Source organism: Myxocyprinus asiaticus, chromosome 28 (assembly GCF_019703515.2).
Source record: "Myxocyprinus asiaticus isolate MX2 ecotype Aquarium Trade chromosome 28, UBuf_Myxa_2, whole genome shotgun sequence".
NCBI lineage: Eukaryota > Metazoa > Chordata > Actinopteri > Cypriniformes > Catostomidae > Myxocyprinus > Myxocyprinus asiaticus.
Window position 1 is genome coordinate 22,175,072 of NC_059371.1, and position 27,100 is coordinate 22,202,171.

A 27,100-nucleotide genomic window follows, 5' to 3' on the forward strand; every position below is an offset into this window, starting at 1 on the left:
CTGATGAGTTTCTAGAGAAAGCTGTTTCTTTTTCTGCCATTTTTGACCTAATATTGACCTTAAGACATGCCAGTCTATTGCATACTGTGGCAACTCAAAAACAAACACAAAAACAATGTTAAGCTTCATTTAACCGAATAGCTTTAAATTGTTTTTGATATAATGGCAAATGATTTTCTAGTACCAAATTAGCAATTAGCATGATTACTCAAGGATAAGGTGTTGGAGTGATGGCTGCTTGAAATGGGGCCTGTCTAGATTATATATAAATGCAGTTTTACATCGATCAGCCATGACATTAAAACTAGAGCCTGACCGATATGGGATTTTAGAGACTGATACCAATTTTAGTGGGGGGAAATTCACTGATTACCGATATGGTGGCCGGTATAGTTAATTTTTGAGCTGGAATGAAAACAGCCCTTTTCTATGTGGATTGTGCACTGATTTTGCCGATATGACTATACAAAGGTACTCAGAAGGCTGCTTTCTTAAACAAATGTTTTTATCAAAGAATATTTGACATTATTATTATACATTGTCAACATTGGAATAAGTACAATATTTCCCTCTGAAATGTAGTGGAGTGGAAGTATAAAGTAATGCCATGGTAATACTCAAGTAAAGTACAAGTACCTCTAAATTGTACTAAAGTACAGTTTTCTTGCTTATCAAAATATCATCAGCAATATTTCACTGTTAATGTATAACAAAACAGTCACAAACAAAAAGTCATGGTTCGCTGCTGCCGAGTCAAGAGATAAACAGTGGCAGTGGTGTTACACCATATTCCGGTGGAAAACCAGACTTTTGATATTACATTTTGTAAATGCAATGACTGGAATTGTTCAGTTGAAGGGGGTACCAAACTGTGAATCCTGAACAAAACAGTTTGGTGAATACATGTTTACACATTAGCTTCCACTCAGCTGACAAGCTATGAAAATAGCTATGTGGTTAGCTAGTTAGCTATAAGCTTGTTGTCAGGGAGAGTAAAAGATGGACGTTGTTTATTTACTTTCCAACATTGCATCTCACCAACTAGGTAACAACATAGCATGAAATCAACACTCAACAGACACAATCCACCACCGCACCGTTGTCTGCTGAGCTGCAAAAAAAGTCTGCTACATTACTTACTGCACTGATAAACTATAGCTGGCTAACAGCAAACAGATGTGATAAACATGAGTGACATGGTTGTCAGGGACAGTGTTAACATTATATTAGTTATATTGAAAAGGAAAAATGATGGCGTCATTGTTTATTAACATTCCAGTATGTATTTCACAAACTAGTTAGCAACTTACCGAGAAGACACCGCTTACCTCCGCACCGCTTAACTCCACACTGTCTGCAGAGCCACCGTCAGCTCAGCTCTGTAAACAATTGAGTCGGAGCGCGCTCTGCTGGACAAACTACATTATGACACCAATTCAAGCATTGTTTTCTGCATTATATGTTCTGAAAAAAGCTTTGAATATCTGTGTATATCAGAAAACATATACGCCGATACAATATATCTGTGAAAGGCTAATATTGGCCGATAATATCAGCCGATAAATCGGTCGAGCACTAATTAAAACCACCTGCTTAACATTGTGTAGGTTCCCCTCGTGCTGCCAAAACAGCACCAACCCGCATCTTAGAATAGCATTCTGAGATGATATTCTTCTCACCACAATTGTACAGAGCAGTTATCTGAGTTACCGGAGACTTTGTCAGTTCGAACCAGTCTGGCCATTCTCTGTTGACCTCTCTCATCAACACGGCGTTTCCGTCCACAGAACTGCCGCTCACTGGATGTTTTTTTGTTTTTGGCACCATTCTGAGTAAATTCTAGAGACTGTTGTGTGTGAAAATCCAATGAGATCAAGCAGTTACAGAAATACTCAAACCAGCCCATCTGGCACCAACAATCATGGCATGGTCCAAATCACTGAGATCAAATTTTCCCCCATTCTGATGGTTGATGTGAACATTAACTGAAGCTCCTGACCTGTATCTTCATGATTTTATGCACTGCTGCCACTCGATTGGCTGATTAGATAATCGCATGGATGATTGTTGGTGCCAGATAGGCTGGTATGAGTATTTCTGTAACTGCTGATCTCCTGGGATTTTCACACACAGCAGCCTCTAGAATTTACTCCGAATGGTACCAAAAACAAAAAACATCCAGTGAGCGGCAGTTCTGTGGACGGAAATGCCTTGTTGATGAGAGAGGTTAACAGTGAATGGTCAAACTGGTTCGAACTGACAAAGTCTACGGTAACTAAGATAACCACTCTGTACAATTGTGGTGAGAAGAATAGCATCTCAGAATGCTGAGATGTTTTTATTTTGTTGGCTTGTTATTTAGTGTTCTTTTAAGCTGCTTAGTTTTCTATGAGTCTGCCAAGAAGAGAATTAAAATGACGCTTTATAAATTCATTTTTAAAACTAGTTTACCAAGTTCCTGATTTTCTACTCTGTGTTAATCATGATAGTGTTCCTTCCTAGTGATTAACAAGATCGAACACGCTCACCTAATGTCCTCAAACAGATTCCAAATGTAGAAAAATAAATTCAAACAATGCTTTGAAAAAATTTTCATGGTACAATGCATAGGGGAGAGCAGGGATAGTTGTCACACTTTCAGGGGTGGATTTAGGCATGGGTGATATGGGGTGACCGCACAAACCCCAGAAAATGTATACAGTTCATTTAACACACGTTGACCTTTTGTGACAACTTGCCCAAATAGAGGGGCATTTTGTCACACTATGTGGGGTAAGTTGTCACATTGGAATCTGCCACTAAACCAGTGGCATATGTTTCATGTGAACACTGGGGGGTGAAGGAGAAATGTGTCCCCACCATCACAACCACCAAAACAAAATCTATGCCTCTCTTTAAATCTATGCCTGAATTAAAAACTATGTTAAAAGTAAAACAATTATGAGGCACAAAATGATTCATGAAACCACAAAAATGGAAAAGGTAACATACAAATATATCAAAACATTAGTTTTGACATTTTTTGACATTTAAAACACATGACAACCTGCCCTGATAAAAATGTGACCTCATGATCTGACCACCAACCATCTTCATAAGAACACATTTAAACCTTTAGAATTCACAAAAACTATTTTATTTGTATTTAATTTTGAACTAGGTGTTTGAAATATGGAAAACTGCTAGAGAGAACACATTTGCAAAATTGAACTTTTGACTCTAAATCTTATATAGCCATTTTGAGAACTAATGGTCTGTTCTATAGCACAGTTTATATGCATAAAGCATAGTTTGTTTTACATTTTTTTAGATAACAGCACTGTATGATTCCATTATTATAATACTTGCACATTCACAATGCCTGAGTTTTTTTAAAATTACTTTACCAAACAAAACAAAAAAGATTTGAAAAATGAAGTGAAAAAAAAAAATAGTTGATGATCTTTCAAAAGGTCTTCTGTTCAAAAATGTATATGTATAAAAAAAGTACTTTCAGTATTTAAATTTTCTTGCTGTGCATAAGTTTAGCATTAATGCGTTTACAATACACCGTTATGGCAAACAATTGTGCAGTTGATAGTCATTGATAACTATTTAACAACTATCATGGTTATTAAAATGTGTTTTATACTGTATGTTTTTTGATCAGTAAATATAACTGAAAGTACTTTTTGTCTTCTCTTGTATCATAATAAGATAAAGATAAAGATAATGAAGAAATATTTAGATAAAGTTTGGAAAATCCTTTAGAAGTCGATTGTTCAACTCCATATTTCCAAGGAACAAGGAAGCATTTCACTCTCTGTAGTTTGAATGTCTCTGTCACAAAATTCTGTGTTATAACAATTTCCACTACATCACTACAACATTTTTAACATCCTTAGCTCCACTACTGTCAGTCATTTCTGTTTAACAAGCTAACTCCCCAAATTATTCCACTAAAAACTCTTTACACCTGTTTGATCTGGCCCTTCAAAGACTCATTTATTCCACCTCTTACACCATGGTTGTTTTTTGTACTGTGAGAGCTCTGACACCCGTGGCTCTCCCTTGCACACGTGGTCCATTACAAACAGGCAGAGGTGTGAAGTTAGCACCCCAACTAATCCGGCAAGTCTGAAAAAACACTGGAGAGGGATTTCCCACACAGAGCACTGCCGATAACCTCGCTGACTGCACTGCTCTGATGCATGTGTGTGTAAGAGATTCAGTGTGTCAGCACTGTGAGACTTTCAACTAAAGGATTCATGATTCCGATAATGAACTGAGAGCTAAAACTTGCCCGATTATGTTTTATCATGTCGTAATGATGTGTATGATTGCTGCGCAATGAATTATGTTTGGGATCTTTTTTCCTCTTCATGTTCAATTATCTAAAAAAAACTTTTTTTTTTTTTAAATGGTGAGGTTACATTTTAAAGTATTATCATTGTAGATTAGGTGTTCTAAAATGCAAATAAAGTGATTATTGGGGATATAAGTCATAAGTGAATGGTAACTGAGAATTAAATATTTTTTTCCTCCATTTGTTGGGAAAATAGTGTGTTCAAAAGCTAAGCATTTATTCCCATGGGATTCAAAGCACAATATCCCTTTTAGATGAGGAAATAAGTCATTGTTTTGAGTAAGACTGGAAGTAGGGCTGCTCTCACAAAAATGTTGTTGGCAGTTGATGACACACTGTTGAGTTTGGCCCCCTTTCATTTGCTTTCAGCCTTTCAGAATGTGATCAACACCTACAGGCTTGAGCAAATATAAGCAATTCAAGATAGTGTATAAAAATGTGTGTTTATGTTTGATTTTATCGATCTGAAAGGCAGAATGTTATATTTTCTCTGGCTGGCCTACTCCAAACTTGCTGTTTTTATGGAATTCTTGAATACAGAAGAGAATGTGTTGTTTTTGTTAGGCAAAAGTCATTCTGACTAAATAAGAAATGTTACCCAATTTCATGAGATTGTTCTATTGTCATAATCACAATGTATGTAAAATTACTATTACTGTGACATATTTATGAATATATTTTTTGATATTATATATAATAATTATATATAATATTTAATAAAAATGTATATATATATATATATATACAATTTAATGATAATATAAGTATATAATAATATATTATTTATATAATAATATATAATTTAAATGTAATTGCATATATAATATTATTTATATGTGTTATTTTTTATATTTAATCTGATACATAAATAAATAGCCATACGGTATGGATACTTTAATAAATATGACTTTCTAAAATCCTTCAAATTGTGCTTTTTTATAATCTGTTTGGGGAAGACAAGTTCAGACAGTAGCAGCAGTTCATTTTATTTGGTTTTGTGATAGCAAACCAGATTTTCAACCAGGGGTTAGCAGACACAGAGGGTTCTGTGATGAACTGATATATAAAATACAAAAATTTCTGTGTAGACATATATTTAAAACTTTTCTTTAAAAATATTCTACATATTACAACATTTATTTCTAAATGTGATACATTAATTACTTGTTTGTCATTATAGAGGGTAATAATGTTTAAGTTATTTTTGAAAGTTATTATAAAATGTAAGAAGAAAGAAAATCTAGATTTTTAATATTGGGTGTACCTGGGGTGGATGAGTCTGGATGGGAGGTTCGCTGGGTATATAAAGGTTGAAAACTCTTGGTCTGACCTTTTAAAATCGTCTACTAACACCTGCATATATTGATATGGAATGGTCTGACCTTTATTCCAATAAGGGTTCTATCGAAACTCTCCATCGGGAGCAGACAGAAACCTATCTGATGGCAAGTCAGACTTTCCTAGACTATGTCAGGTGTTTCCCTGGTTTTTTACGAAACTGTAATTTCCTTCAGGATCCTCAGAGCTTGCTAAAGAGTTAGCACCTTGTGACTCATCCTGTAGTTCTTAAGTGTTCAAAGAAAGACCTGAGGAATGACACATCATCTCAATTTTTTCCATGGCAGCGCTAAGCTGATAGCAAGAAAGAGCTATTATTAGCAACTGCCTTCCCCATATTATTACAAAGAAATAATTAGCAGGCTTATGAAACAGGACTGTTTCCCCCACTCTCGGCATCACAACTTATGAGCACGGTTTTATTGTGCATTGAAGACCAGCTATTATTTGTCATTGAGGAAGCAGGCTTCTCCATAAACTCTGTAACACTGTTTGATAAGAGTCAAATGTGCCGTAATTGTAAAAAATTCTGAATACAGTAATGTGTGAGATGGAATGTGACAGTTTAGTGCCACCGGCGCGGCCTCACTTACATTTCCTGGTTTGGCTGCTTCAGATCAGCAACCACCCACACAAACAATGAATGCTTAAGTTTACTTTCTAAAGGTTGTTAGAAAATTTGTCATGGGAATGAAAATCACTCCATTTATAGTGAAGCAAACATGCATGGAATTTACTGTAGTCATTGTTTGTCATTATGCAGCAGTTAGTTTCTGTGCTTTAATTTCTTGTTTATAGAACTGCTGTATAAAAGCAATGTCACACTCAATATCAAGCTGTTGTACTGCTTCTAAACACATTTTTATGGCGAATTTCAGCATGTGGTGAATGGTCATGCCCCGAAAATCAGCCCCAGCAAAAAACACATTTAATTTTTGCCTAACAAGATTCTAGATTTTCAAAGATGTAAGTGAAAGAACACAGTTTTGGTCTCGGTAGTACTAGGGTTAGGTTTAGGTGTAAGCAATATATTCTACTCAAATTTTTCTTGAACTGCATGCATTCAACTAGTTTCAGCTTTTGACAGTTTGGAAATTCAGAAAGCAGAGACAATAAATAAATAAATAAATAAATCTCCCCCTGTTGCTGATTCAATACAAAAGCACTTTGCACAAGTTATATTGCTTAATTAGAACTAATGAATGATCACCTAAGAAATATTGATAGAAATTAGGCCTATTCTAAACAGACACCCAAGCAGTCTAATACAATAGCTAATCATCATTTACAGAGATAACTTCAAAGAGAGAGGCCAGCACTTGTAATTGCATTTGTTATAATGTAATACTCTTGAGGCAATCTGCATGTCTGACAGCTCAAAAGACTGGGATATCAGGGCTACAACCCCTCACGAGGATTAGATTACATGGTGCTTCACCTCCTTGATTGCATACAGGGAGGAGTGTTGCCCCTTTAATTTGATTAGATCATATCTCACACATTAGCAAACACACAGGGACTATACAGTCACAGGCAGCGTGTTCACAGCAAATACAAATGCATGCTATGTGACTCCCTCCCCAAACACGTTTGTCCTTAAATGCTCTTTGCAGATCAATGCCCATACATTATTATCACATTTTATAAACAGCTCCAAAATAAAACTGAACACATCAGATGCAGGGTGCCATTATCAGCAAAAGTCTGAAAAGACATTAACAAAATTAAAAAAGTGAATAATTGGTTTAAAAAAAAGACAGAGAAAAACTGCCAATAACCTTAGGAAACATAATTAAAATAAGTAAATTATTTCATTTCTCATCAAACAAATTTTAATAAATTTTGTAATGTAACTGTTTTGATTACTTATTCATAAACTTCAAGATAGTTACCAAGATAAAGAAAACAGACAAAAGGAAAAAACAACAAAAAAGACAGAGACAGACAGACAGACAGACAAATAGATGAACAGAATAGAATTGAATAGAATAGAATAGATAATAATGGCTCCCAATTATGATAGAAATTCCAATAGCAATCCTGTACATATTCCATTAGAATTTTTAACTAGGGTTAGTATTTTTTCAGTAAAAAGAATATGACCTTCCAGCCATCTTAAGTACATTCATTATTTTGGGTGCTAACAAATAGCATCACCCACAAGTAATCAGAACATGTTCATGCCCAGACATGTATCGTGTGACCATTTAAAGTGACACCAGCAGGCTCCATTCAGACCTTAATACTCTTTCATCACTGTGTTCAAACATTCCAATCAGTGCCATTTGCCTACTATAAGGTGTGAAAAATTACACGTCCCCCTTTGTTATTTAGGATTTATTTAGTGAGGGGATCTCATGCTGAAGGTGTGAACTTCATTGCTTTACCACCTCCCATCCTCCCCTTTTACCCACCTCACTCAGTCCCCACCCACTGACACACTCCTCTCTCATACACTCCCCTCTTGGCTGTCTGCTAGTTCAGTACCAGTCTCACCAAGAGGGTTCACTCACTCACTCACTCACTCAGCGGAGGTTGGATTACAACAGGGATCACTGAAATTTAGATCTTGCAGGCAGATACATTTGCACTCATCAAGGAGACACGCACACTTTCCCAGAATCAACATGGGGAGTAGTATGTCATGCGTCCCCCAACACAACTTCAGATTCTCTAGCAAGAGCTTCATTCGCAGGAACAGGTAAGAAACATGTGAAACTGCCTTAAAACTTGAGCTAGGCTGAATATACTGTAGGTAAAGTTGGGCAACTGGTAAAGCTTAATCATCTATTATTATGTGTTCAGTGGCCCCAAAAAGTATTTGGACACTTACAAATGTGTGAATGCCTAAACAAATCAGACAAAAGGTCATTTTATTTTGAAGAAAGTTAGCACAATAGCAGTTTTCAAGCAAAACATTTCACAAACATTTAAAAAACAAACAAACATAAAAATTGTAGGTTTAAATGATAAAACAATGGATATGTCCATTGTTAAAGTGATAAACTACTCCAGTGGTTCATTCTAAAATAATATGAAATTACATGAATGTAACTATTTGGATCAAATTTGAAAAATAACAGTGGCAGATAAGAAAGTTTCCGAGTTTACCTATATTAAGTTTGGCATCTGTTATCAAAAGTATTTTTCATACTAGAAGGATGTCATGTAAAGGTTATGATGTTTCAGATGTGTGAGTTTAATATTGGATAGAAAAGATGCCAGAAGTTCTTGTTTTAGGATTTTAAGAATCTTCAGAATCCAAATGACAAGATTAGGGCAAAACTGACAGGTTGAACACGGGCTGATGTTTTGAATTCAGTGTTGTAATGATGCTGTCTGTAAATCTCTTTAGCTCAGTGTCATAATCTCGGTTCACAGTCTGATACACTCATCTGCTTATAGAATTCACCAGTGTAATGAAGTTAAGGCACATCTATTTCCAGTATAGCCTTTGGGGCAAGGAAGAGTTCTCAGGTTTCTTCTGGTTTTTGAGAGAATTGGGTTTATCCTACGCAGACATCAATGCTATTATGCTTGCAATACTAGTGTATGCAAGTGACAGCGATCCGTGTAAATTGCTGCTATCCAATTTAGAGAACTCTACTGAGGATTTGTCAATAAAGTAGGCAGTTGGCCTACTTTAAATCAGTTTGTTGTATCTGTTGTGTCTGGTTTGAATACATACTCTGAAAGTAAGTTGTTGGGCTCAGTAAGGGTTCAGAGTCACAGACCATAAAAAGCCTTTGTTTTTATTGCGAACAGATCAGATCAGAGTTCATGTAGCCAGGCTTGGTGCTTTTAACAGCCACACTAAAACCCAAGACATCTATCAGATTTAAAATAAGTTTGTTGAGTGGGTGCATTTTTTAAAGGAAAAACAAAAAGTGTCTGTCCAAAGAAAACTGTTTGTGCCACACTCTCAACACACTCTAGAACTAAAAACGTATTTGCAGTTTTAACGAAAATGCATGATTGCAAAATTTGCAACAGCAAAAACATGTTAATTGGCTATATTTCATTAATTTAAAATGTATGACAAATGTCCCTCAAACAGAATTGGATAATCTTTAAATAATCTACATAAAGCATAAATGTGATGTATTTAAGCTGAATTAAATACTTTACATCATGCTTAATTCATAAAATGTACATTTTGTTTAAGAAATAGACTGAAATATTATTTTTTGGAGTGTAAATGATATATTCAAAAAGACAATACCTGTAACTTCACTGTAAACTTTTATATAAAAAACATTATTTTTAATATTAAAAAGTATGAAAAATATCTAATCACCAAAATTACACCAAAATGGAAATGCAAATCTTCTGGCAATCACAGCTGCCAGGTTTACAATCATTTTTTTAAACATTTTTTATACTACAGTGGTATACAAACTGCTTGTCAGAACAGTGTTACTTGCATTATTACATAAAGTTTCTTTATTTCCAAAGTTGCACTTTATATGCCACTGTTAAACTTCCAGAACTTTTATGAGCACGTTCTGAGTGTAACAAACCTGCATTCCTCTCACGAATGAATTCTCCAGATGCCAAACATTTTCATCACTGAGCCCTTGCAAATCACTGATACTTCCCATTATTGTCTGCATAAATTAACCCACTGTTTTTATGGTAATTGCATTCAAAGCAGAGACAGACTGACAAAGAGAGAGAGAAAAAAAAAACCACGAGAGTCACTGAGGATGTCTCTCTCTCTGATACTTCCTTAACTTATCGCTGTGCAGAAAAGACTTCATTATATAGATCTGACACTAATGATTATAAATGGGGGTCATGGGTAACAAAATACATTTCATGAGCTGAGCATTATAGTCTGTAACATAAGCTTTATTGTTCCTTCTCTTTAAATGGTGCATAGACAGAGATGTAAAACTGATATGTCGACTAGCGCAAGCTAGGGGGACTGAGAAAGAACGGACCTATACAATGCTGCTGTAATCATTTGTGTGAGACACCAAACATCTGACTCTTGTCAGACAACTTGACTCAGGCTAGTGCAATTAACTGATCATTCTGAGTCAAGATAGCCCCACATTCAGCTTTTCTTATCTCATAACCTCTAGAAGAGTTCTTATCAAAAGAATACTTGAATAAGTAGTGTCTCTGTCTTCTGAGCAGCAGCCGCTTGTTCCGGAAAAAGTACCCACAGGAAGGGCAAGAGAAGTCCAATAGCATCATCAACATTCTCTGCACCGTCACCCCCAGAAAGGTGAGGCATTTTACACATGCATAAGCAGCATGCAGATGTATAAGTCATAAAGTATTTTTTTTGCAAAGTGTGGACAGGATTGGGAATAAGAACTAACTTTTTACACTGTGTTGATACAGGAAATGTCACTCAAAGATCTTCAGACAATCGAGAATATAAAATGGGACCCTCCATTTCCATATGACCCAGTAAGTGGCTGGAAAAAGAGCAGCATTAATGTGAAGAACTACGGCAGAATGATTCACAGTTCCAAAGTCCGCTTCCGTTTCCTGCACTGCCAGGTAAGAAACATTCACTCAATCTCCAAAACATTAACATACCATGGAATCCAAAAATTTGAGACCACATTGAAATTATGAGATGGAATCTGAAAATAAACAGAGATTTAAAAAAAAATTACATACAAGGAATGCTATAAAATGAATTTTTCTGCACTATTTCTAATGCACTAATCAAATATTCAGATTTGTGACATTGTATATGATTATTCATTGTACTAAATGTCAGATTTCCTTGATTCCACTGAAGCACACAAAAGGATTTATGGAACATTCTCAGATCATGCATTGGGTTTTGCACCAACTTGTGAAGTCCATGCTGGCTTCAGCGCATGTTGTCAATAAGCAAAGGGGGGGGGGGGGGGGGGTTGAATTCTGAAATGTATGTAAATTGTAAAATTCATGTAATGATTTAAAACAAAATAAAAAAAATAATTAGTAGTCTTTTGGACCCTCATAGATGTCTGGAAATGTCAGGAATAATCATTCAATAAACCTCTCAAAATGGCAATTATATTTTACGAGATGATTAAGGTGGTCTGAGCAGCAGTGACATAGTGACTTACTCATCCTTCATGAGCTAACATACAACAAACAGGTGGATGGTACAGGATATCAGATTATAGCGGTTGTATGAAACTCAGCGGGAATGACGTATATGTGTGTTTGCTGATTAATTGATGGAACTAAGTTTGAGGAGTTGAGACCTTGTCAGAACATGCTGGGATGTGTGGTGTTGTGAAATGGCTGAGTTGCTGAGATTTCCTGGGGCATGAGCACACTGATCAAACCACCGATAGATTACACACTGGCTCTGAAGCGTGGGAATCTCTTTCTGTTTGTTACCAGTAATACTGGGAAACAAATGAGTGTGAACATGAAGGAAAAAAAAAAAAACACTACATGATGAAAAAATACCAGGATGAGGTTAAAGGGTAACACAGTATGTTGGTGGTATTACAGTAGAGAGGAAATGTTACCTAACAGTATTTGTGTCAATGGCATGTTCTGTAACCTGTGGTAAAGTAGAGGCTTGGATTAAAAGAAAAGAAATGATCTGTCCATGATAAATCAATGTCAGAGGCTTAAAACTAAGCTCAGAGTCCTTAGAGCAAACACGCACTGCTTGGAAAATATGCACATAGAGACATGGTTTATACAGGAGCATTCAACAACTGGATAGATCAAATTTGTCAATTTTGGCTTGCCAAAGCTTTGTCTGAATGTTTAACATAGCTTTAAAAATGTCAAGGTTTTACAGGCCAAACGGTCAGACGATTGACAGACAGAAAAACAATCAGACATACAAATGGGATTTTAGGGATTAATGGGATTTTCAGTCGCCCGCTACAGGAAAACTCTAAGTCCGATCAGTTAGAAAAGACACAGCACAATTAGTCAGAACAGTTTAAAGGACTGAGCCAAGTTTTATGGCTGTAGCTTGAAAGCTCTATGAGGAGTTACAATTAATATTTAAATATGTAGAATAACAATATGTTGGCTTTTTCAAGCCAACCTAATTAATACCAGGAATTTGAATAGAACAGCCAAATTTAATCCATGGTTTTATTAAAATGTGTTTGCTGGTTTAGCTAGTTTCCCAGCCTGGCAAAAGTGGTCTTCAGCTGGTTTAGCCAGTCTCCCAGCCAAGCTGTTGGTGCTTAGGTGATTTAGCTGGTTAGCAAGCTGGTCTCCCAGCTTGACCAACTGACAGGTGCCTAAAACCCATCTAAAGCCAGCTAACAGACCAGCCTGACCGGGGTGGAAAACCAGGTAAGACCAGCAGACCTGCTTAGGCTTGCTTGAGGATTGTTGGTACTTAATGCCACCCATTCTTCTCTGTACAGTCTCCATAATGAAAGAACAATGCATGCCAGTAGTGAAGTCGGTAGACCAGAGGTTTGTCTGTGTGAAATGTTGTTTTATCTTAACTCTTGTTTTTGTCAGTTTGAGGTTCTTTAAACTCCTGCTGTCAATGTGACCTTTGAAAATTGTTTTGCTATTCAGACTTAGTGAGGGAGCTGGTGAGAGATAAAAAAAAAAATATTAGATGATGTTATTGAATAAAAGTCTACAATGCGGAACCATAAGGTTCAGCCAGCATTACCACAGAATGATCCCTGTGACTGTGTGTCAATACTAACAATATGTTTCTTTTCTTGAAGGATGTGCATGACTGCTACCTGGACCTGTTCCAAACACACCTTCATTTTGTCTCCAACAACACAACTGGACTCACATACCAGGTAAAAGACACCTTTGCGCAAGTCCTATTAATTTTCTTCACAATAAACACAATAAACAATGCATACCTCAGGCTGAAATGTAAAAGAGGTCCATATATGGCCATGCATCAGTCTTTGCCTTAGGCATGAACCGCAGTTGAGTGACTTTTGCGATATGTGGTAACAGAGGTGAAAATTACAAGGTTTTGGGGCTTGATAAAAAAAATTGTCATCTATAAATAGCAAAATAGTTGTATTGAACTGTAAAATCAGTCTCTTTCTACACTGACCTGTATTAATCAGGATGTATTATGTCTATGATATCATTTGCATCAATGGGAGGTGGCTTGGTAAGAAAAGTTGATTATCAATGGATGGGTGTTGTGCAATAATGAATGTGTCAAAGTACCAATCACTATAGGTCACAGAAGTTCGAAGTCTAAACCGGATCATTGCTTTTTAACAGAATATAAATGTTCACTTATTACAATAAATTCAGACTAAACTAACTATTATATGTTTTAATAATACAGGGCACACTTCCACTCAAAGAGCTCACTATTTGTAAGGTGAAGAACAGGAACAGCTTTGGCGATCCACAGGAATTTGCATTTCAGATAAACGGTGAGTGTGCTTGATAATTCAGGGGTGTTCGAGCAGGAAAACAAGTGAAAGAAATAATGAAAATAATGCAAGATAAAGCAATAGGACATTGTGAGAGATACAGTTTAATACATATAATTGCTCAGTCTGAAGCTTTTTGTTACTCTTAAAGTTAAAAAGTTTTTATTGTCCATTTCTTAAATACTGGAGATATACAGGGAACAACTCATGTTTTTGACTCTCTTGTGAAATGACTCTCAACTAATGAGAAAACCAAATATGGGTGAGGCGTGTATTGTAAAGCCACACTATGACCAAAATCACTTCCCATGCTCAGACATTCCAGAGGTTCACAAGTACTAAAACTAATCCAAGACTAACTAGACCCTCCTCCATTTGCCACTAGTCAGAGGAGGGTGAAATTGTCCCTCAAGGCCCCCTTGTTATACGACAGGTGTGCCTGATCTCGCTCAGCAGCAGAGCTATGAGGGCTGTTTCCCTCTTCATTTCTCTTTCATGGTTAAAGTACATCACATTCCAATGCACTGGACTTGAATGAGCCTTATAAAACGTTTATGAGACTTTATCACATAGGAACATACACGTGTTTACTATATTGGTTTGTCATGCTGAGCAATCGACAAAATGTTTCAAAACAACGCTTAGTTTTTCCGTAAGGTATTCGAACAAACTCATGAGTCAATCTGGCTGTGATTCAGTTAATCAGGATTAAAGCTTAACCATTATGTGACATTAAGTCCAACTCTTCAAATTATTAAAAATAAAACCCCTTATTTGACACAAATCCCATCAGATAGAATCCACTATTTTCAGTTGGAGAGATGATGTCTGTTATGACCTTATAAACCTCTTTCAGATTACTGTGGATGGAAGAGAAAGTCATATATTTAAAAAAATTCAGAGATTTGGGAATCTAGCAACCATATAGTCATTGTAAAGAGACCTAACATCTATGTATTTTGGGAGAAAATGGCCAAACCATACACACATATGCATGCTTTTACTAAAAACACATCACACCTTACTGGAAATGACTGTGCAGGGCAGGTCTGCATGGCTGATATTACTGCTGATAAAATCTGGAATGCGGTGCTGATAAAAGAGAGATTTCAGGTTCGGTGCATTCTTTCAGAATGGCTATTCTCTAGGAGAGACGACTGGTTTACTGCAAATGTATGGCATGTTGCAATGTCAAGAGCTCTTGAAGCTGATTATCTGCACTCAGGGTCAGAACTGTCACAAGACCCAACAATGACGTTTTGACATAAAACAGACCAAGTCTTAACGCTATCCAGACGAACACGTTTTGTTTCACCATACTTAAATACTTTTTTTTGCATAACATACTCAAACATATTCAGCAACCTGTTGCAAGCTCTTAAAGAGATCCAGATGGTCATTGCCCATGCAGGCATCTGACCTAACCTCTGCCCCATTGTCTTTAACCTTTTCAGGGGTCAGCCTGAACCCTATCATCGTCTACTGCTCAACAAAGGAGGAGATAAACAACTGGTTTGGCCTTCTGAAGGAACAAATTGAGGCCAACGGAGGCAGTGCAATCGTCCAAGAAACAAACACAAGAATCAAGGTACAGCAAAATCATCCTCTTGTCTGCCTGACCTGTATTTGCTGGATGGTAAACCTGAGTATATACTTGTATTTAAATTGGACACATTGAGAGAGTAGGTGTTTAGAGTCAGGTCAGGGTGACTAATGCTAGTCATTGCCCTCCATTAAGGATTTCATTAGGAAGTGGCTTCTATTGTGGTCACCTTTGAGTTGGATTTTAAAAGACATGTTATCTTTCCTGTTGACACATCATACTATTGCAATAAGTGAGGTGGCTAAGCAAAACATCTACATTCCATAATTAATAGAGACTTCTTTTTATCGAATAAGCAATGCATTTCAATAAAATATCCAATAGCGATGACACTCACTTATCGAGACAACACACATAAAGCCAATTAAGCAAATCTCTCTTTTGAACAGTGATTTTAACTCATTACTGTCTCTTCAAAGGTGCAGTGCTCGGAGGAGACCCCAGTGGGAAAGGAAGAGTTGAGGAACTCCATCAGTAAAGAGCCCATATACGAGTGGGAGGGCTCTGAACGGGAGAGTTTTGGGCCCATCACATATGTCACGAAAGTCAGACTGCAGCACATGCCCTGTCAGGTAAGACCTCTATAGGATGTTCTCACCAGTCCTCAAATGTGCTTTGACAGACGTTAGAGGAAATGTGATTTCTTAAATTATTTTGGTGTACTTAAAAATGTTTTGGGGGGAAAGTTACGTAAATTAACAAACATTTTGAAAGTCATACAAAATTCTATTGAATATATATATATATATATATATATATATATATATTTTCTAGTTTTGTTCAGCTCTAAAATATTTCATCACCTAGATATTGCTCTTGTGTTGAGCTTGTGTAGAGTAAAACTTGGTTGCAAGACATAGTGATGTCCCATTTGTAAGCACATCGTTTTGTTTTGTTTTTTGAGCCAGTTCTTTTCGATTAACTGGTCGAAATGGTTCACAAATTGGTAAGCAAATTGGATAGCCTGATTAGTTAAGTGTCTACTGTTTTTATTGTCTGTCATACATTGTAATGATACATTTAATTATCATATCCCAAATTACAAGGAAAGCTCACAGGAAAAAAAAAAATATATACAGTAAAATGATTACTGTTTATACTGTAAACCTTTATTGGTAACACTTCACAATAAGGTTCCATTCACTAACATTATTTTATGCATTTGGTATCTTTTTAAAATAAAAACATTTATTAATCCTGATTTATGTTAATTTATCAAAATATTCAATGTGTGTTCCTGTTAGTGCTTATTGCATTAATCAATTTTAATGTAAGCAATTTTTAATGTAAAAAATGTATTAGTTTATGTAGAAATCAGCATTAATCAATATTAAGAAGTGCTATAAAAGTAATGTTTATTATTTCTTTGTGTTAACTTTATTGTTAACCAATGTTATTATGTGGCTCTTTGGAATCCTCAACTCTGATTGGTCAATCGCACCATCCAGCGGTCTGATATTTCTGAATAATTACCGCACATCTAGGGATGAAGTGATATCAGACCAGTTATCCGGGTATTGCGAGTCATCTTTCCTAATTCTCATATCACTCTGCGATCTCTACAAATAAGCTAATAAAATAAGTTCAACTCAAATTTAATGTATATTAATTACTAATTTGGCAAGTAGTTGTATAATAACCAGGATAAAGAGCATTCAGACATTATTGCAATATAAACACCAACAGAACTCCAATGCAAATTCAGCTGTTTCTGCAGAATCAGTGGTCTCTTCTCAAATAATATTGTAATTTCAACTCAAATCATTATTTCACATCCAGTTAATTATTTATTTGTTAAGTACAGTAGCTGTGCAATAAGCAGGATAATCTACAGTCCCTTACAGTCACGTATTTAACAAACACAACCTTATTGTAAAGTGTTAAACATTTATTATACACTGAAAAAACAACCAATTATGTCATTGTGACACTTTTCTGATTAGGGATGGAAATAAATTACAATGAAGTGTCAGGCCCCTTTTCTGTACAAGCTGTGATCTCATTGTACACACTGTGGCATTGCACAACTGACAATGACGTTTACTCTATAAGAAGCCTGTGAATTAACTGTTTGCTCTCAGCATGAGGGAGGGTCTAAATTCATATCCAAGCTTTCTGGAGAGAAGCAAAGCATCTCAGTTTACACTCAGGGTCACACAACTCTCTGCTGGTATAGCCACTTTCACAGCTCCTCATTAGTCAAAGTCTGCCTGGTATCAGCAGGTCTCCTTGAACTGACAGCATACAAACACAAAGTAAGCCAGCTCGTACTATGAAAGCGCAATGTAACCAAATATCTGGTTTTAGTGTAGCCAGATATCTATACCTTTTCCCAGAAAGAGAGGGAGGGAGGGTGAGCAACTGATAGTCCTTCTGAAGGGTGAGACAAGCGAAGAGGACAGGGTGTGTAAACTAGTTACTTTCCTCACGCACTGACTTGACTCACCCAGCAGCTGTCTTTGAACACACCCTGAGCAGAGCTAAGACACACAAGCATGGTCGAAGCAAGACCACCGGGAAATTAGTGCTTTAGGCACTGCTGTGCAAAGTAATAGAGATCTTTTGGAACGCACCTTAACCATATTGCTGGCAAAGCTGGTAACTGGGTTTTGGTAACTTGTTTCAGCTCGTTTCTATCTGGTCTAAGTTGGTCATTGGCTTGTCAAAGATGGTCATTAGACAAATGGAACAGATTCCAAAAAAATTCCTGTCTTACATCGATTTTACAAACAGATGGTCTTGCACCAAACTCACACCATTGGTCAAGCCAGTGTTGCTGTTTCAGACTGTTCAGGTGGTTCAAACAAGCATAGGAATGTTTAATAGCATCACAGAGCCACAGTGTAACACTTTAAGTGAAAATCAATTAACATATATCTGTCACTGCTTCTTAAAATGGGATACAAGAATGAATTAAAACATTGAAAAAAGATGGATTTTCCAACAGGGTTTGCTCATAGAACATCTGTTCTTAATTTGTAATTCAATTCCTCTCTTCTGCTCACAGGAGCAGTATGACCGGCTACTGGTGATGTACCCCAACTATCTGATAATTTTGTCGGAAGAGAGTGATGGCCTCTTTTACAAGGTAATTTCCTAGCTTTAAAGGAATATTTGAGGTTCAATACAAGTTAAGCTCAATCGACAGCATTTGTGGCATAACGTTGATTACCACAAAAAACAGTTGACCTGTCGCTCCTTTTCTAAAAAAATAAAAGAAACAAAAATCGAGGTTACAGTGAGGCACTTACAATGGAAGTGAATGGGACCAATTTTTGGAGGGTTTAAAGACACAAATGTGAAGCTTGTAATTTTATATTCACCTGTAAGTGCCTCACTGTAACCCAGCTTTTTGCTTTTTTTAAAGGAAAAGGAGGGACAAGTCAAAATACATTTTTATGGATATCAACATTATTCCACAAATGCTGTTGATTGAGCTTAACTTGTATTGAACTCGTAATATTAATTTAATCTCTTCCTTCAAACTTCATGCACAAATTAATACAGAAGCAACACTCCACAAATACATTTAGCAAGGCAGGGAATAATGTTGCATGTATTTGCAGGGAAAACTTCCTCTCAACATGATAACAGTTACAACTCCTTGCCAGGACATCAAGCCCAACACATTCATGATAGAGGGTGAGTTAACAGACAAATCTATTTTTTATTACAGGAAATTACAGTACTTGACAAAGATCTGATATGTGCTAATGCTGAAACAGAAAACAAGCAGAATGAGTCTACACTCAGTGTAGACTCATTCTGCTTGTTTTCTGTTTCATCCTGTACCCTGTTTACGCACAGATGCATATGTGACTCTAACACCTCTCTGTTTCATTTTTAGGGAAGTTAATAAACCCCATCATAGTGTCCTGTCTCAACAAGAGTGAGTTCCATGACTGGATCCAGTATTTAAAAAATGCTGACGTCCCCATCCTCAGCCCTCCTCCCCCCGTCTATGACATCATTTACACTCCAACACAGAAACAGGTGAGCGAACCTCCAATATTGTTGGTGCAGTGTTGAATGCCTTTGGTAATGTGTGTTAATACGGTGAGATGTTCACTCTCTGTTCCGTTATTTTCAGGCTCCAGAGTTTGACAAGTGGAGTGGTAGTAGTCGTGGAGGTGCTGACCCACTAAAGCAGTCTCAGGACAAACGCAGATCCCATGAGCTCCAGGTGCCCAGTGGCGATGACAACCCTATTTCCCCTGGTTACACCGAGCCCCTCTGTGTAAGTGCATATCCGAACAGTCTTAACCCGTTAACATTAAGCTGCGAACATTATATCTACACAGCTGCAATGTGTTATTACTAGCTTTCCTAAGAGGTTTGCTCTAACATTTCTAGACAGTTTGATTTTTTGATATCCTGACATTTGGTTAGGCAGTGGTTACCCACAGATTTAAAGTATGTAGCTTTGTTGGTGCTACCGCATTATTCATTCATCAGAATGACTTGTATGTTTATTTTGGAGGATCAGCACATGGGGTTGTGAAAAAGATAAGCTTTGTTGCAGTTGGACTGTTAATAATTAACTTGTGTCCAATCCATTTCCTTTGTTACCACATAGAACACACTTGAATTCTCCATTGGATTTTTCTTTGATATTTATAGGGATCTCTCTGAATACATTTTAACCTGTCAAGAGTGTGGTATTGAAGAGATAGTTCTCCTAAAAATGAAAACTCTTTTAACATTTACTCAAACTCAACTTGTTCCAAACACATATGACTTTCTTTCTTCCGTGGAACATGAATGTTAAGTCTCAGTCACCATTCACTTTCATTATAAGGCAAATGCAATAAAAGTGAATGGTGACTGGAGGACTCAGTCCCTAACATTCTGCCAAACATCTCCTTTTGTGTTCCACTGAAGACAGAAAGTCATACTGGTTTGGAACAATATGGGTGAGTAAATGATGACAGAATTTCATTTTCGGGTTTTTTAAATGGCACTTTCGAAATGTTCACGTTTGAGATTTATGCGCACACACACCTTTATTAGTCAGCTTAGGCACATGTTGATGTTCATGTGTTGATGTTTGTACACAATATCACATGGTGTGCTAGGACACTTATCTCCCTCTCTAATTTATTTAACAAAGACAGACCATTATGTCCACATTAAGCGTCTTTTTTCTCTGCATTGCACAATTTGCTCTTTATAATGTTGGAGTTTGTTGCTCTCTGGTTAAAGGATGTGAATGTTTGACTGAAGGTCATACAGTCAATTTAATCAGCTTCTGTGTTGTGTGTGTTGGAACAGTTAATTTCAAGCAGACCCACCTCTTCAGACACGCAGTACTCTGCTCACCTGGGCAGCAGGAGCAGCAGCTTATCTTCTCATGCCAGACCCACACCTGCCCACCGACCTGTATCACTCCACTACTCCTCCCCTCCACAGTCATCCTGTCTGTCCTCCGAAGGGCCCATGTCACCTGTCTACAACACACCATACAGTTCAGTGCACGGCAATGGCCCTATTCAACGTATTGAGAAGGCTCCATTAGTCAAGGTAGCAGAGCATGCCTGATCTGATACCTTGTTCAGTTTTTTAGCACTTAAATGTTGAAGTGTGCACCACTGTCTCCAAACAGAACTGCAAAAATTATGACTGTTTTCATACAGTTAGTCACACCTCAAACTTACACCAATTGGTCGATCCAGTTTTGCAGTGTTGAGCTGGTCAGGATGCTCAAGCAAATAGAGAAATGCTTTGATAGTGCCTCGGAGTTACAGTGTTTATGAGGGAAATCAGCCTACAAATGGCTTACTTTTAGTTGTCTCTGCATATTAAGCTGGGAGAGGAGAAATTATTTTAAAAACTTCATCTTTAAGCACATTTTGGATTTTTTAAGTTACAGTTTTGGAATGCCCAATTCCCAATGCGCTCTAAGTCCTCGTGGTTGCATAGTGACTTGCCTCAATCTGGGTGGCGGAGGACGAATCTCAGTTGCCTCCGTGTCTGAGACCGTCAATCCGTGCATCTTATCATGTGGCTTGTTGAGCCTGTTACCGCGGAGACCTAGCGCGTGTGGAGGCTTCACGCTATTCTCCGTGGCATCCACGCACAACTCACCACATGCCCCACTGAGAGGGAGAACCACATTATAGCAACCATGAGGAGGTTACCCCATGTGACTCTACCCTCCCAAGTAACCGGGCCAATCTGGTTGCTTAGGAGACCTGGCTGGAGTCACTCAGAACGCCCTGGATTCGAATTCGTGACTCCAGGGGTGGTAGACAGCGTCTTTACTCGCTGAGCTACCCAGGCCTCCATACCTTTAAATAATTTAATCTTTAACACAGTTTATATCTTGAAACTTTTGAGTACAAGAAGGGTTTGTAAGTGGTATTTTCAATGCAAATTAAAACCTGAACCATTTGCATACAACTTAAATTCAACTACAAACTTTGGTGGGAAAGGGAAATGTTAAAGAGCTACACATTGCCCAGGGGAAAACATGCATATAACTTTTATTTTTTTCACCTGTCCTTGTCAGTCGAACAGCTGGAGCACATCACAGTCATCTGTCAAACACCAGCTCTTAGTTCCTCACCGCCATTCAGACTTGGTTGCCCACCGCAAACCCCTCTCACCGCTTTACGACGACCCCAGCACCCCCAGTATGTACCCTCTTGAGGAGAACTCTGCACATGCATCGGTAAGTGGGTCAAGACATCAGATCTGCTCTCTCACTTTACACCGGTGCCTTTGGTGACCAAACACCCTGAAAGCAGGCACTGATTTGATGAGCTAAAGCCATGGAAATTCCCCACAGTCTACATTACTAATTGATTGATCCAAATGCATAATGAAAAAGCTTGCTGAGCAAATAATGCGAAGGACTATCCCTTGTTAAAAGCACATGCAGAAAATGCATATTTCTACATGTTTCTACAAGTTTACACTTGTTCGGTTTCCAAAATCTGAATTACATAACGGGATTAAAGTCTAAATCTTTAAATCAGGTGAATACATCAAGTCTAATGCTCTATGCTTCCCAGTAAATCGCACGTTGGATTGTAGGCAAATCTCACAGAAATGATATTCATATTGCATATTTTTCTGTTAAACAGCACTCTTCTCGAGGTTCCATGGAGCAATCGTACCCCCCTCTCCTTCCTCCCTCCTTCCGTCTGTGCACTCCTCCACCTGGGCGGAAAAACAGGCACAACCAAGCTGTGGAGCCCCAGATGGCTAGCAGCCAGTGGTCGGATGAGCTACGTGCCCAGGCTGTTTCTAGGCTGAAGATATTGCCCACACCCAACAGACAGACAGAACACAACCACATATCTCAAGTAATGGAACAATAGCAGTTTTTAATCAATAAACTTTCACCCTGTCCTAAAACCAATGTTCCCACCGTCATGGGAAACCTGGATATTTTAAAATGGTTTGTTCCAGGACTGTAAATGTCATTGGAATTTTTAAATTTACATTATCTATATAATTTTTTTTTTCTGTATTATATTATTCTATACTATTTTTAGTTTCATCTGCATTATTTTTAGTATTTTTATCACAATCTTTCTATCTATATACATTTTTGCTATTTATGCTCTAAATATTCAATCGGCTAAATATTGCTCTTGGACTGAGTAAAACTTGTTACATGAATCATTCAAATTGGTTCACAGATCTGTCTAAACCTAGTCTCAGTGTGTCTCAATGTGAATTATTTTTTAAAATCTCTAGTCAGTAATTGGAAACCACTGTGTGGGAAACCTTGTAAAACACTGAAAAATAATGTAAAATGTGCCTGCAGTAAGTAGCAAGCTGGCGTAATTAACATGGACAGAACTGCTGCTGCGAAGAACCTGCAGTATTGATATTTACGTCGCTTAAAAATGGAATGGAAAAAACTAACTTAATGTTCACTCATCTTTCACAGAGAGGTTTCTCAGGTCACACTGTCATGAAGACACCACAGATGTCTTACAGTTACTCAACAGGTGAGAATTTTCAGCATGCAAAAGTTAGGAAGCCTTACAACCGCAAAATCACATATTGATATGCACATTTCACGGACACAGATCCGGAACTAGATTTGCTAGGTATGCATGGCAAGTTGTGAGACCAGTTTTGTTCGCACAAATTTTGTTTGGAGTGTAAAACGATGACCTAGATCATTATTATGTTCTATGAGCTGGTTAAAATGATCAAAATTAATTAGGGTGGTAATAATAATAATTATGGTATGTTCTTTGTGAATTTGTTTATTGTCTGTTGTCTAATTAGGCCACACAGAGCAATACATATTCACTCTCACTTTTCAGAATTAAACACAACACCATAGGAAATAATCTATGGTGACAATTTCCCATACATGTTGATGCCACACAACACATTTAACAGGATGCTTTTAGAATGACCTTTTCCAGTACACACACTTTGATGGGGTTTGGTAGCTCAGGCATAGACATTAGAGGCAGGCAGGATATGGCGGTGGAAACAAGAGTGTAGATGAAGGGGCATCTGTGTATGTGTGTGTAATATGGCTCAGGCCCAGGATATTTTAAATGATAGCACTATAGGTGGCACATGAAGGAAAGACCAGTTAAAGGACAGAATTACCACTGAGGGTGATTTAAAGCTGACATGTGGGAGATGCAGCAATAAATCTCAGTGTATCTCTGTCAAATGAACACAACAACCAATACACTTAGATCTTCTGCATTAAGTATTTCAATGGCTCGGTTTACTAACTTCTTCATTTGTGAAGAAGGTGTGAATTCTGATTTAAATAATATGTTTATTATTGAATCCCAGCTTCAGAAGACACAATGTTCTTGTTCATGGGTGAAGAATTGCATCATACATTTAATAACAAATGTCTGGTCAAAATACACATTTGACAAAACAAAATGTAAGCATACAAAAATGGCAAACTATTTGAAGAACTAAATGAATGATTTTCTCCTGCTTCTCATAGATGACAACTCTTACCTTCAACCAGTAGAACCAGATGACCAGGAAATGGACTATGATAACATTTGGGAGTATGACCAGGACAATAGGATGATTCAGCCCCTGCCTGGAACTTCATCACACCGGGCACTGGCTCACTTTGGAGCTCAAGGCCTGGGCGCTATGACAACACAGCAGAGATGGTCATAAAAGAGAACAATGGGCTTATGCCCGTCCGGACTTGCACACATTGCAGACTAATCAGAGGCACACACACACGCAATCGCATGCACACACAAACACAACGGGCATGCCTTGACTGGGGGCCTGGCATGCCCAAGAATAGATCTCACAGGGGATATTCACAGTTGTATTCAATGGTTCTATTTTCTCATACAAAATATTTTGCACATGTAATATAATTTAATGTTGAGATGATAGTTTCAGACTGCTGTAATAGATTTGCTATTGATGATGACGCATGCATCTGGTAGAAACAGGTGTATTAATGTGATTGACACATTTATGTAATTTAAAAATAAGAAATAATGGTTTCCAAGAGTTGTCCATTTTCTAAAGGTAGCATTTGGGAGTTTTTGGTTATGTGTCCTTTGTTAGTCCTACTAACTTTTGGATATTGTGAGGATATGCATTTACCAAATGTAAATACTGTATATTATTTTGTATTGAATTTTTATTTAAATGTAAAGTTTAGCTATTATTATAATTATTCTGTTTTATTTATACTTGTTTTAATATGGTTTTCCACTGTCTGTTGTATCAAAAGAAGAACGTTTTGTTCTGTGGTGGTCAAAGCCATTCCTTTTAAAAGTAATTTTTGTTCCGTTTTCACATTAAGACAAACAAGTAGTGATAAAATACAGCTGTGATGAAACTTCAGCATACCACTGTAAATATAAATATATGGTTTATTTTTCCAATTTTTTATTATTCAAAAAATATTTTTTAAATTAAAATATGTATCCTGAATGCCTAAACTCTTTGTGTCATGTCAGGTTGAGTTTTCAACTGTACATTCTAATTAGAATGGCTAAACAGTAACAAATGCTGTAAAGAATACTGGACAATTAAACAACCTTCAACTGAACGAGTGCTGGAAATTGTGTAAATAAAAGCAGGTCTTTAAAAGGGTGGCCTATTGTGTGGCCTGTCTCGCAGCCTTCCGTTGCCACCTGCTGGTAACAATTGGAAGTGCATGGTCTGTGTCAAAAATTACATTTGAGTAATATAGGACAGGTAATCTAGTAAATACTTGCTTTGCTCTTGACCCTCTCTATTTAACTGTTATAATACATATAAATTATTTACCCTCAATTGTAAGCTTTTCTCACCTCAACCTGGCAGAAACATCATAAAAATGTCTCTTCTGCCCTCTCTAGTGGCCAAACATGAGCATTACTAACATGAAGGTGTACAGACAAATAGTAAAACAGTACTTTCAAATAACACAATCAAGATTTATTTTAGGTACAGCAATTCATACAGAATTCATTTCCTGCCTAAGCTGAAATATTTAAAGCAGGGAGCACCATATGAACAAAAATTAGATTTTTTTTTAGATCTGAAGTGGCATCACGTGGGTGTAGGCCTTTATGTTTAGAGGGTGTATAAATACACAGAAGAAAATAATTTGGATCCAGTATCGCTAACTCTTTTCTTCAAAACTCCACAAGTACACTTTAGAAAAGCTATCTCCATTAAAGGACAGTAATCAGTATCATACTTTCAAATATTCATCAACACTAACTCTCTCACAACACATCAAAGCATTCCCCATGTTTGTAAAACAGTGAATCCAGAACATCTTTGAAAAAGGGCTTTGGTCATTTCATAAATCACTTTGTTCATATTAAGTGTAAATATGATGATGAGCTTATACTGAAGCACAATCACAAACTAAAGATTTAGTTATAAGTTATAATATTATAAGCAGTCCTGCCACTGGCCTGACGTCATATATTGTTTGAAATATTGAACTACATCTACTGTAAATTGTTTTAAACTGAGTTCATAAATGGTAAATAAAATGCACTGAGAAACATGGAAAATTTCCTGCATGCAAGTGTTTGACATTCATTCATCACCTCTTTGGATTACATGGAAAATGTGATGCAACTGAAGTGAGGTCTGGAGGCGTTTGGTGAGCTATAATTGGGTTATGCGGGCTCTATCGGAAGCAGAGGAGTTTTTCCAGAGATCTCCTCCCTCTTGTGTCTCTGTAGGTATCGTACTGCCAAGAGTGCACTGACGTTTGCGAGAAGAGCTGAACAATAAACAGCAGATATCCATCAGTATTAATTATTATGAACTGTATAATTCTAAATCAAATGTTTCACTCACTATTGTGTTTAGTTAATTGATGTCAAGCACCTCTGACCTGCCAAGGTGAAAAGTTTACTTTGTAAAAAGTTTAATTAAATGCCAAACACAACAGAATGACTGAATTAATTATAAAAAAAAAAAGAAGAAAAAAAAAGAAATAATGGATCAATTGTACCAACAGCAAAACCAGGACAA

At 37.0% G+C, this 27,100-nt stretch overlaps 1 protein-coding gene across 1 annotated transcript; it reads left to right on the top strand.

Moving 5' to 3' along the window:
- Positions 1-8,177: 8,177 nt before the first annotated feature.
- LOC127418997 (probable pleckstrin homology domain-containing family N member 1) lies at positions 8,178-25,670 on the top strand. Its single transcript, XM_051660003.1, has 16 exons — positions 8,178-8,384; positions 10,826-10,916; positions 11,036-11,197; positions 13,360-13,440; positions 13,953-14,043; positions 15,498-15,631; positions 16,066-16,218; positions 18,654-18,734; positions 19,213-19,288; positions 19,494-19,639; positions 19,737-19,883; positions 20,918-21,166; positions 22,155-22,316; positions 22,732-22,953; positions 23,547-23,607; positions 24,588-25,670. The coding sequence occupies exons 1-16, from the start codon at positions 8,311-8,313 to the stop codon at positions 24,770-24,772; spliced, it is 2,115 nt and encodes a 704-aa protein (XP_051515963.1). The 5' UTR covers positions 8,178-8,310; the 3' UTR covers positions 24,773-25,670.
- Positions 25,671-27,100: the final 1,430 nt, after the last annotated feature.

Excerpts from the sequence above, each read along its gene's own strand:
- LOC127418997 (XM_051660003.1), top strand. The coding sequence starts at position 8,311 with ATGGGGAGTAGTATGTCATGCGTCCCCCAACACAACTTCAGATTCTCT. Across the intron at positions 13,441-13,952 it reads CAACTGGACTCACATACCAG|GGCACACTTCCACTCAAAGA; the intron begins GTAAAAGACACC and ends TTAATAATACAG. Across the intron at positions 19,640-19,736 it reads ACACTCCAACACAGAAACAG|GCTCCAGAGTTTGACAAGTG; the intron begins GTGAGCGAACCT and ends CGTTATTTTCAG.